General features: G+C 37.3%; 1 protein-coding gene across 1 annotated transcript in view; it reads left to right on the forward strand.

The window, feature by feature from the left end:
* CCDC67 (coiled-coil domain containing 67) overlaps positions 1-13,436 on the forward strand; it is an 83,618-nt gene that overhangs the window by 25,616 nt on the left and 44,566 nt on the right. Inside the window, exons 5-6 of the mRNA XM_005858909.2 lie at positions 5,768-5,881; positions 8,127-8,372. Coding sequence (XP_005858971.1) covers positions 5,768-5,881; positions 8,127-8,372 — 360 coding nt within the window. The remainder of the gene's footprint in view (positions 1-5,767; positions 5,882-8,126; positions 8,373-13,436) is intronic.

Genomic DNA, 13,436 nt, shown 5'->3' on the forward strand with positions numbered 1-13,436 from the left:
TGTACACACGGCATGAGCAGCTATGGCAACGAACACCATTACAGATCAACTTCTCATTGAATACATTTTCATAGTGTACCTTCCACTCAGGCACTTTGATTTATTCAATTTTCACACATATCAGCATTTTTGGAAAGAAAAAAAAAGTTAAAAGAAACTGCAGACGTTGAGTGAAATTGAAGGACATCCCTGGGGTCTGTTAGAGCGAATATCTAATAAATCTTTTAATTCCTACTTAACTATTAGGAATTAAATCCCAGTGAAGCCCCACAACAGTTTTCAGAACAGAGTGTGAAGTGTCAGGACTTTTTCTTTAAAGAGGTAGTGCCACTCCAATTTAGCCACCACGTATCACCTAGAATGTCTAAAACCTCGGTCCCTTGAAAGTTCTACTATGTCACAGATGCACTCATTCTTATCCCCTTACCGTTCCGGCCTTGGAAAAAAAAAAAGCCAGCTATTTTCCTTCCCTATGCTCTTGAGCACTCTGCCTACAGGTCATGTAACAGCAGATAGAGATTCTACTATAAAGTCCTATTCCCTGACATCAGATGAGTTCCCAGTGCCTCTCAGTTGTTTTCTAATTCACCTCCAGTTGACCCTTATCGTGTTATCTCACTCATTTTCTTTCATTGTTCTCAAGCCCAAACCCCAGCCAACGATTTCAGTTTCTTCCCCCTTGTGGATGGTGTTCTGCACCTCCCAGTCACCCAGGCAGGAACCTCTTAGGGATCTCCCATCTGGTCCTTTCTCTTATTCCTCATGTTCCAGCCCAGCTTTTCCCCCTTCCTTTTCCAGTGCCTCTCATCTCCTTCCTTCTACCTAAATTTCATTGCCTGGTTTGATACTTTATCATCTCATTCTTCAATGACCAATCCTTCTTAAACTTTCCTCCTAAATAATATCTTTTTTAATCCTCACCCAAGGAGTGAGGGTATTTTTTCTATTGATTTTTTTTTAAAGAGAGAGTAGAAGGGCAAGGATAGGGAGGTAGGAAGGGAGGGAAAGAAAGAGAGAGAGAGAGAGAGAGAGAGAGAGAGAGAGAGAGACATTTATGTGAGACATCCATTGGTTGCCTCCTGCACATGCCCCAACCGGGGGGAGCGGGACAATCAAACTTGCAACCCAGGTACATGCCCTCGAACCTGAGGCCCTCCAGTGCACAGGTCGGTGCTCTAACCACTGAGCCCGCCGGCCATGGCTCCTCCTAAATATTTTTAAGAGCAGAAAAAAAAATCTTGGATCACAGCCCTAAAACCAGCCTGTTACAATAACATTGCTGGAAGTTTGGGATTTGAGTTTTTAAATTCCTGCAAATTTTGTATTCTACTAAATAATGAACATACACTTTTAATACAAAATGACTACCACTAAGTACAGTTGACCCTCTAGGAAAATGCAGCGTGCATAACCCCCGGCGCTTGCAGTGGGGTAACTGAACTGGCTTTAGAAACAGACCAGTCTCATGGGAGACGGCTAAAGATGGGCACCGTCTGCACATGTGCTTTCACGGAAAACGCAGCAGTCCAGCCACTGGTGACCCATCTGACTGACTCTCATGCGGGTTAGTGGGAAAACCACATTCGTTCAGACAAAGAAAACCTTAAGTTAATATTAACTACTTTATGTGTACACTTTTTACATTTAGGAAACTAAATACTTACATAAAATATGTCATAAAATTATAGTGGAGCCCTGACTGGTTTGGCTCAGTGGATAGAGCGTCAGCCTGCGGACCAAAGGGTCCCGGGTTCGATTCCGGTCAAGGGCATGTACCTTGGTTGTGGGCACATCCTCAGTAGGGGGTGTGCAGGAGGCAGCTGATCGATGTTTCTCGCTCATCGACGTTTCTAACTCTCTATCCCTCTCCCTTCCTCTCTGTAAAAAATCAATAAAATATATTTTTAAAAAAATTATAGTGGAAATTAGTCACAAAATATGACATATTTGTACAAAAATTTTTAGGCACACTATGTGGATTCAGTTTAATTTCAGTTTAATTGTATAATTATGGAAACACTTCACGCAACTGTTTTTACTTAGAGCCATGAGAAAAATTAATATGTAGGAGATGGGCTGTTCCAGTTTCAGTCTGCATCTAAGCTTTTCCTTTGGGACAAACATCTATACGCTGCTAGAGTAACAGAGCAATGGGAAGCAGCGCGCTCTAGTACAACAGGACAGTTTACAGCTTAAAGCAGGTCATGACTGACTAGTGTTTGCCCTGTGACCTTTGGGCACGTTGTTAACCTCAGAGATTCCATTTTATCATCAATAAATGGGGCTGAAAATATCTTACAGGTGACATTGTGGTTATGAAAGAAAAAATATATAAATATACATATATATTAATTTAGATGTGTGCTGAAACATTCAGGGGTGAAAATACATGAGGTTTGGATGTTGTCTTAAAACACTCCCAACAAAAAAGGGTTAAAGAGAGAGGTGAAATAAAAAGGGACCAAGCCAAAGGTAGTTAAACTAGTGAAGGGTACACTGAAGTTTGTTATACTTTCTACTTTTAAGTAAGTATGAAAATTCTCACAATAAATAGTTAAAACTATCTTATAGGTGGAGGCGTGTAGAGTCCTTGACATACAGTAATTACTAAGGAAATGTTTGTTTCATTTCTCAATGTTTAGTAGAGGGATTAAAATATATGTGTATAGTCCTGGCTCAGTGGATAGAGCATCGGCCTGCAGACCAAAGGGTCCCAGGTTTGATTCTGATCAAGGGCACATACCTTGGTTGTAGGCTCCGCCCCAGCCTGGGCCCTGGTCTGGGCACGTGCAGGAGACAACCAATCGATGTGTTTCTCTCACACCAATATTTCTCTGTGTCTTTCCCTCTCTGTTCCACTCTCTCTAAAATTCAATGGAAAAATATTGTCGGGTGAGGATTAAATATGTGTGTGTGTGTGTGTGTGTGTGTGTGTGTGTGTGTGTGTGTAAATATGTAAAACAGGGGTCCTCAAACTTTTTAAACAGGGAGCCAGTTCACTGTCCCTCAGACCATTGGAGGGCCGGACGATAGTTTAAAAAAAAAACTATGAACAAATTCCTATTGCACACTGCACATATCTTATTTTGAAGTAAAAAAACAAAACGGGAACAAATACAATATTTGTATTTGCATGTGGCCCGCGGGCCGTAGTTTGAGGACCCCTGATGTAAAATAATATATAAATAAAATAATGTAGCTTCCACTAGAAACTCTAATTTTAATAACCCTGACCCACTCTCAACTTTAAAGGCCTAGAAAAGGCTTTCCAGCCATGGAGAACTTCCTCAGACAGCTCAGGCAAGTCTGCAGACTCTCTGGAACCTGAACTGACCACCAGTCCCTACAAAAATCCTCATAAAGCTCTCCAGGTCTCTTCAGGCCCCATAGGTACTGGATATTTGGTGCTTACTAGCTAATCTTGAAACCAATACAGCTGTAAGACCAAGGAAGCCAGGACCTGCTGACATGTCTGTGACACATTTCTAGCCTTGCTTGGCCTCACTTCTATCTGTTGTAGAATTTGTAAGTGGTTGAGGTCGTTGCTCCTGTCTCCTAGGGCATGTTAGGAAATAATTATTTTCAAGATTGAGGTTGTTGGGTAAGTGATGCTAAATAGTATTATCTGAAAGATATGAAATATCTAAATCCACCTTGCCAATATTTTGACTTCTGACTTCAAAGGCTCCTTTCTAGAATAAAAGTAAACATCAATTTTTGTGCATTGTATTGATTTGAAATTTTGCCTATTTTCTACTAGAACCAAGTTTTATAAATTTGTTACTATTACTAAGGATGCTGTTTTCATGTACCAAATTTTAAATTGTCAAATGTCAGAATCAAAGTCAATAACTTTAAATAAACTGTCTCCATTTACCTTAATATATAGCTGACTGTTGAACAACTAGGGAGTTGCGAGTGCTGACCTCACCCCATGCAGCCAAAATTCATGTACTTTTGACTCTCCCCAAAATGTAATTAATAGCCTACTGTTAACCAGAAGCCTTCCTGATAACACAAGTAGTTAATTAACACATATTTTGTATGTTATATGTATTATATACTGTATTCTTACAATATAAGCTAAAAAAAGAAAAAGTTATTATGAAAACCACAAGAAAGAGAAAATACATTTACAGTATTTATTGAAAAAAAAATCCATGTGTAAGTTGGGCCATGCAGTTCAAATCAACATGTTGTTCAAGGGTCAACTATCATCTATTTATCATAAAGTATTATTATATACTTTAAAAGGGGGTCTATCCATATTTCTCCAACCTTATTACCACCATTCAATCTCAGGTCACCTTTAGTTACTATAAAAGCTTCCTACTTTATAGCCTTTCTTCACTGATTATTTTGAAACTTGTGGATTTATAAAATAAAAAATTTCCCAAATGTCCCTTAAAATCAAATCTTTACAGAAAATATGAAATTCTATCTCCTTTTCATTTTAAACAAGATATAGCTTTCATTCTCTAAATAAGTAAATTTACTTTCCAACATAGCCAACCCAGTCATTTTAGCCAATTCCCAAAATAACACCAATGACTCTGACCAAATGAAATATTCCAATTTGACATATTATTGGATATGGCTGAAATAATCATGACATCCTCTGCATGGCTTTTATGTGCCACTGATATTGCACTTGTACTGTACAATTATTTACTTACATGTATATTTCCCTACTTTATTACGTAGTCCTTGATTTCTTTCAAAAAATGTAATCATGAAATATTTCCAAATTCTCTTCTCTTCACAGTACCTGGTTGGCACTAGGCACAATAAAAATTACTGAATTGATCATTGAAAACATCAATACATTCATGCCATGTATCTACATGCAATAATATATGGTCAAAGACTTAGTAGCTATAGAGTTTGCTCCCAACCATTTTGTTTTCTTTGCAGAATTTAGTGAGACACGCTTAAATTCTAGGAACTATTAATACCATGCTTTTGTTTGTATGTTCATGGAATATAAGTGGTGCCTGGCACTTTGTCAGGCACTATGAGGAATACAAAAGTAATGAAATAAGTAGCCCTTACCCTTCCGTTGCTTACAGCCTGGATAGGAAGATCAGATACAGTGGCCAACCCGAGGCAAAACTGAGGAGCAGTGATGTTTTCTTTGGCATTCCCAAAGCCATATCCTAGAGTTAAGTTGTGAACAGATGATCATGCTCCCTGAATACACTATTTGAGCAAAAACTCGAAGAACTGAGCTTGCTGTATCAAGCTGGTTCCACACTTCTTCCCCAGGCTAGCCCAGCTGGTGCTGCCTAAATGAGGCCTGAGAGTCTGTTCCCAAGGATGAGTTGATCTTGGCTTCACGTTTTGAAAGCCACAGGGACAGTGACTAAATCAGTCCAAGCCCCGTCCCATAGAAAAAACATGGAGCAGGTTTGGTGACTGAGTGTAGAGAATGAAAGAAGGGAAAACACTCCTGGTGTTAGCTCAGGAAATAGAAAGGAAATACTGGATGCAAAAAGTTGCTTGAAACTTCCTTATTAGTAAGCTTTTTTTTTTTTTTTTACAAATAAAATGCTTAATTTTTAAACAAAGTCCTAGTAAAAATTAATATATATCTAGCAATAAATCCAAGATGAATGATTTGATCCTTTTTTGTTTTTGTAATGGGGGAAATGCACTTATTTTTTTTTTCTCAAAATGAAGACGTACAAATGAAAGAAGCCCTGTTCATTGTGCTTTAAAATGAATAATTTTCTCCAATTTATGTTTGTCCCTCCACTTTTTTTTAAAGGAATTTAGAACAAAATCAAGAGAATGGGACAAGCAAGAGATACTATATCAGACTCATCTGGTTTCTTTAGATGCTCAACAAAAAATATTGTCTGAGAAGTGCAATCAATTTCAGGTACATTAATACTATCCTCTAAATGAGAAGAGATTAGAGGTTAAACACTGCTATCTTTGCCATTCAGCTTGTAATCTTTTTACAAGTAGAAATGCCAACTAATAGAAAATAACCAGAGCAAGTCTAACATTGGTTAAAGTACGTGAAATATCTATAACGGTGAGGTTAGTCTAACATGTCTCAAAAGATGGTGTTATTAAAAGTGCCCATTATTATTATGGCATGTTTTTGCATGCCTGTGGACAAGTCACTTAGAAAATCTAGGGTTGCTTTGTCCGGGCCCTCAAGAACTTTAGACACAGAGATAATGCATGTCCTGATTTACAGATAACAATGACAAATGAATGGAAAGGATCAAAATCCTTTTAGAAGTCAAAGGAGTAAGAGAAAAATTTGGACTCAGCCAGGAAACACCCTCCAGCAGGGGTTGGACTGGGCCTGAACCTGGAAGAATGGATATGTTCTGAGACAAGACAGAATATATTCTAGGTGGTGGAAATAACAGGGACAAAGTCACTGAAGCAAGAGAGCAAAAGGCAAATTTTGGGAATGGAAAATGGGTCAATTGGCTGGGAGTCCATGTGGGAGGTGGTGAAGAGTAGCAGGTGGTAAGCCTGGTGAGTTGGATGCAGATTGTAATACATCTTTAACGCTTGGCTAAGGAATTTCAAATTTTTATTAAAGCCAATAAGGCCCTAGCTGGTTTGACTCAGTAGATGGAGCGTTGGCCTGCAGACTGAAGGGTCCCAGGTTCGATTCCAGTCAAGGGCCAGTACCTCGGTTGTAGGCTCCTCCCTGGCCTGGGCCTTGGGCAGGGCTCATGCAGGAGGCAACCAATCGATGTGTTTCTCTCACAGGGATATTTCTCTCTGTCTTTCTCTCTCTCTTCCACTCTAAAAATCAGTGGAAAAATATCCTCAGGTGAGGATTTTTTTTTAAAGCCGATATTGTTTGGTTGATACACTTATTTTTCATTCTTTCTTTAAGTTACTTGAATTATATGTCGTACATGTTCCCCAAATTCAACAATACAAAATAATGTAATGTAAAATAAAAAAACCTCATTTCGTACTCTATTTTTATCCATTTAACATAAACACTGTTATTAACAGTTAGGTATTTATCTTTACTACTTTTTCTTTTGTTTGTACAAACATGTAAAAAATGTATTTGTGCGGAAGTTACATTTTTTCCTTTTAAATTTTTTGTCTTTATTTAATAAATAATCCAAGGATATTATTTTGAGTTACTACATAAAAGTCTACTTAATTCTGCATAGTATTGCATAGTACATAGTAGATATACCATACATACCATAGTATATAATAGATATTTTTTCAATCATTTTCTTATGATGTACATTCAGGTTGTTTCTACTTTTATGCTATTACAATATTGTAACAAATATCTTTAGCTCTTCTGATTATGCAGTAGCTGTATAAGTGTGCAAGAATCTGTGATGGCTGTAGTCATTAGCAAAGCATTTAAATCACTGAAGTATTTTACCATGGTTCATTATTATTAAGACACAGAATAACCCGTTGTTAGAAAGTGTGTTTTTATAAATGAATGTAAAATATTTAAATGAATTGTGAAATGGATGTTTAAGAAAATATAGATTTAAAAAGTAATTATATTAAGGGATGTCTTGAAACAGGCCTATCATGGAGAACACTACTTCACTAGTTATATTATTATAAGCTACATTCTCCCAGAATTTGAATATTCAACATCATTAGATTTTAGATGTTAGTATATTTTGATAGTGAGGGGTTTTGTTTCATGATTATCCTTCACTTTTTTATAAGCTTTCATTCGTGTAGCATTTATTTTTGGAATTGTCTTTTTTTCGTTATTAAAGTTTTTGAAACTTGAAAAAAATCTTTAGATACTAATGTTATTCTTTTGCTAGATAAAAATTCCAGAAATAATTGTTGAGCTTCCTCACTCGAGGATATGCTTATTGATTTGAGAGAGAGTGAGAGAGAGAGAGAGAGAGAGAGAGAGAGAGAGAAGTACTGGTGTGAGAGAATATCTAGCGATTGCCTTCCATACATGCCCTAACTGGAGATCAAACCCGCAACCTAGGTATGTGCCCTGACCAGGAAATGAACCTGAAATCTTTCGGTGTATGGGACAACCTCCAACCAACTGAGCCTCACAGGAGGCCAGGGCTCTATCATTCTTTATGTAAACCTAAATATGATATTCTCCATTTAATTTTCACAATTTTCATCTTCCCCAGAAACAGGCACAAAGTTACCAAACTCAACTAAATGGTAAAAAACAGTGCATGGAAGGGGACAGCAGCTCTGAAATTCCTCAGCTGATATGCGAGCCAGATGCTAGTTGTGAAACAAGTGGAAGAGATGAGTTCATTATTGAAAAACTAAAATCAGCTGTGAGTGAAATAGCATTAAGCCGGAATAAGTTACAAGATGAAAATCAGAAGCTCTTACAGGAACTGAAAATGTACCAAAGACAGTGCCAGGTGAATATATATTAATTTTCAACTGATCTTACCCATGATTCATATAAATGATAACTCAAAGCTAAGTTTATATTGCATGTGTAAATTCAGCTCGTATTTCCTCTTAGTGACGAATTCTCACCTGATGAGTAAATTCATGAATCCCATAGGCACTTTACCCACTAGAGCACCTTGGTTCTGCAGAGGTGTAATGCTGACTTACTACCAGTGCAGGGTAACAGAGGCCACTTACAGACCTTAGACCTAAAAACCAGGGCCCTTTAAACCACACACCACCCTCTGTCCTCCCTGTTCACTCTCTGACCCTGTGCCTCTTCGGCTTACAGGAATCCTGGGTTGGAGATCCAGGAAATCACTAAGGGTGCAATACTCTAATAATCTCACTAAGAAGCATGGGGGTCACTCTCTGTAATTTATCATCGTTAACCTTACCATCATCATTTCTCAAACAGCAGCCTGGAATTTGTTTGTTTCTTTGTTTTTTGTTAACTTCCACACTGACAGATGTGATTGATGATTTTTCTAAGCATTAATTTTCTTAACTCGAAAATTTCTTTTCTTGTCTTTTACTTTTTTGCAACCACTGAAGTTATACCGCATTCATCAAAATTGGTCATTACGAATTTGAAATATGCATTTCTTATTCATGGGTATCCCATGTACTAGTACATGAGACATTCTGTGGTTCTATCTCCCTTTCTAGGCCTTACCTCCCACCTCCAAACGCTCAGGCACTTTCCTCAATTAGCCTATTTCTTAGTCCCACTTCATCCCCTCCCCGTGCCAAGGATACTTTTTCAGGTCACTACCTGAGCAGACTCCACTTTCTTCTCTAAGATACTCCACCCTCAGGATCTCCTGCCACTTCAACTCCCAGGGTCATTTATTAGTCTTGGGCCAACCCCTCACTCCCCCGCATCCTGCTCCATTATAAAGGGGATTATGTAAGCGGTTAGTCCTTTAACTTCTTTCTCTGCTAGCATCTACTCTTCTGATGTCTCCATTCCCCAAGTTTGCAAGGAGACAGAGCACAAGGCTGCCAGCTTCTCCTATTCTGTGGCGTTTCTAAGAGAAATACATGTCCCCCAGCCCCAATTCCAGCTTTGGGAGGGGTTTGTTATTCTAATACAAATTAGAATACTCCACCTCAGGATCTCCTGCCACTTCAACTCCCAAGGTCATTTATTAGTCTTGGGCCAACCCCTCACTCCCTCCCATCCTGCTCCATTATATAGGGGATTATGTAAGTGGTTAGTCCTTTAACTTCTTTTTCTGCTAGCATCTACTCTTCTGATGTTCCCTCTCCCCAAGTTTGCAAGGAGACAGAACACAAGGCTGCCAGCTTCTCCTATTCTGTGGCATTTCTAAGAGAAATACATCTCCCCCAGCCCCAATTCCAGCTTTGTTTGGGAGGGGTTTGTTATTCTAATACAAATTAGAATACAGATGTAAACAAACAAACAAAGCTAAACCACAAATACTAAACACCAAGGAAGCCATACATTTTCCAGGCATAGAAAGGGTATTCCTGATGCTTTCTCTGGCTTCACTATAATAGAAATGAGATTAGCCCTTACTCCTGCTCTAGAAGTTGTCTAGGCGGTTTCTAGGGTTTAGCTCCACAGTCAGCCTACCTAGTCCTGTTGAAGCTGGGTTTTCATGGTTGCTGGTGTTCTGAAAGGATCTCTCCCTTTCAGAGCTACTTCCCCTTCATTTTCCTGGGTACTGGACAGCCGCTCATGCCTCTGGCCCTGATTTAAAGACAACTTAATTGATTACCTCCCACACTCCCACCCTCCCCTGCCTTCCCTCTGAGATTCCAAAATTTACATTATGCAGCTGTCTTTGTACTGGAAGAGTCTGCACCAGGACCACAATCAATAGATTATTTTCTGGGTGCTTCCTGAATATTCTCCCCTAGGTCTCAGATTATCCCGCACAAACTGAAGAGTTCTCTTTGTCTCTTCTTGAAGTCTTTTGGGTGCTGGTCCCTAGAAATCTTTAGTTTGCCTGAAACATATTTCATAATTCTGGTTCTACCCTCCAGTGAGGTTCAGCTTCTTCACTAACAATAGCTCCTCTTAAACAAATAGATGCAGCTATTACAGCATCTCAGAACATTCCCTCTTGTAGGCTGAGGTTCAGCTTTCAGGCCTTGGCTCACTTGCAGGATAGAGATTGCTGCTCTCAAACAAAGGGGACATCTGTAATACTTTCAACAATAAAGATAATTTTTTTTTAAAAGTTGCTGCTCTTATTCCATATTCTAGAAGGAGCCTCTTGTTGCCGTGTCTGGGAAGCATGACTAACTTTCTGTAATGCTTTCCTTGAGCAACCCCACCCTTTTACATCTCAGTACTCGATCATTTATACTTCTCCAGAAAGTACATTGGAGAGTCTTGTAAAAGAGAGTATGTTACAAAGAGCGGAAGAGTGTCCATTGAGAAACACTAATAAATTAGCATTCCCAGTTCAGATTATAATCTCAACCCTCTCTCCAAGTAACTGTCTTAAACTTGTGCTTCTCACACTTATCACACGGACACACACCTATCGACAGGAAGAGAGCAAGTGCAACCTGAAAGTCTGAACAGGTAGAGGAAGTGAGAGAACTCAAACCACCCGATGGCCAAGGTCACCCTGGCCTTTAGCAACATCATTTCATTGACTTGCCCTACTGAGTCAAAATCAAACAGGATATGACTCACCCCTCAACCTAAGATTTATTCAAACTTCCAGGGCCTTACACATACTCCTGAGAAGGCTCTGTGGGTTGTCTGGGCAAAGGAAAGTCCATGCTACCCACTTTGACTTTTCCTTATGTATACATATGTTAATGTACTTAACAATTTATTAAATGTCTCTGGATATATCCTAACAAAATAAAAAGCCAGCTATTCATAGAAGTCAATATAATTGTGACATATAGTTTTATTGGTATTTATACTAAAGGTTATAAAATAACAGTATTAATTGTCTAATCATTATAATTTTCCTTGAAATCAGTTGTTATCTACTGAGGTGATTTTGCTCCCCAGGTGACACTTGGTAATACCTGGATACATTTTGGTTGTCACTACAGGGGAAAGGGTTATTAATGGCATCTAGTGGGTAGAGGCTAGGGATGTTGCTAAACATCCTACAATGCACAAGACAACCCGCATAACAAAGAATTATCCAGACAAAATGTAAATAGTGCTGGGTTGAGAAACTTTGCTTTAAATTTTGAAATGTTAGTTTTCTCATATTCTTCACCAGTAATTCTCTAACTCTACTTTGTGATAAATTTTAATGTGACTGTTATTGATTTATTGTCCACCAATTTCTATGAGAAAGTTACCAGAGTTATTTTTATAAACATTTATTCATTAAAAAATAATTTAATTACCCTTGGATCTAGGAACATTATTAAATTTAAACTAAGAATTTTCATTTATATTTTACAAAAGAATTGCATGTGTTAAAAAATAAATCAAATTATTCTAGGGTATTTGTTACACACACACAATTTAATTCTAATGAAAAGTTCTTGAGAAGCAATTTGGTTTTTAAAAACTCAAGATAAGATCTCTACTCCCAGGAGAATGCTATTGTTGATGCATTTGGAAAAAAATGCTGAAAATAATGCTTTCATTTGGACATTTCTCTATTTTATGTCCAAATTTTACTAATGTTTTTCATTCTTTTGCTTTAGAATAAATATTAAGTGATAAGATATCAATTATTTGCTATTTGGTAGCTGATTTGAAGGTTTAAAATCATAGCTTCTCTATGAAATAGACTGACTAATCTCAGAGGGAAAGGGGGGTGGGTGGGAAGAGATTAACCAAAGAACATATATGCATATATGCATAACCCATGGGCACAGACAACAGTGTGGTGAAGACCTGAGGAGGGGGGTGGGAGGGGGGGGGGGAAGACATCTGTAATGCTCTTCAACAACAAAGATACATTATTAAAATAATAATAAAAAAATAAAATCACAGCTTCTCTCAAACCATTAGGCAAATTTCTAACTAAACAGATGGGCATTAAGCTCGTTTTACAAAATGTGTATTTTATGAAATGGGAATAATTAGAGGTAAGTAATTACTGTAACCAGTGCTGTAGTTAGAAAGAAGTTTTTCTTTTTGCAAAACTGTCATATGACAGTACTCCACATCTTGCACATGAATTAAAAAAAACAATAATTTCAATTTGAATTACTGTCACTTATTGCATGTAAAATTCTCTTTAGTTTATAACACACTTTAATGCCATGTGCATCTGAATTTTCACATGAATCATATCTTCTCACTGTCCTTCTACAACACTGAAATGTGTGAGTATACATATGAATTTCATTGAATATATTTAATCACTATGCTGCACTACACTCACATTTATAAAGTGTGTAATATTTCCCAATGGTGATTAATGACAAATAAATTGTTCTGAATTTTTTCAAATATTTATGCCAAAAAAACTTGACCCCTTTTTGTTTGCTTGTTAATGTGTCATCAAATACTATAGCAACACTGTCCAGTAGAAATATAAGGCAAGCCACAAATATAATTTGAATTTTTCTAGTAGATACATTAAAAGAATTATTAAGAAATGGGTGAAATTAATATATAATAGTAATATATTTTCTTCAACAAACATATACTTAAGTATTATCATTTCAAAATATAATCAATGTAAAAATTATTGAGATGCTTCCCATTTCTCTTCATACTAAATCTTCAAAATCTGGTGGGTATTTTACACTTAAAACATATCTCAATTTAGATACTAAGTCTTCATTTTAAATACCTCATCTGTACATAGATTTCATAAAATTTACAGTTAAAAAAGTAGCTTTACATACCGCAGTTGTTCCCAACAAACTTGAAAGTGTTCTAATATCTGAAACAAATACCAAAAAAGCACTTTCCTGAATATTTGCATCCACATTGAAAATAACTGATTTAACTTTTATGCAAAAGCATGCCAATTTAAAAACTACATCTAAGTTAAATAAATTCACTAATTCTTAGGTCAACTTGATATTATTAACATTGAATTCAAAGGGATATTGCATAA

The sequence above is a fragment of the Myotis brandtii genome, unplaced genomic scaffold (genome assembly GCF_000412655.1).
Source record: "Myotis brandtii unplaced genomic scaffold, ASM41265v1 scaffold1229, whole genome shotgun sequence".
Taxonomy (NCBI): Eukaryota; Metazoa; Chordata; class Mammalia; order Chiroptera; family Vespertilionidae; genus Myotis; species Myotis brandtii.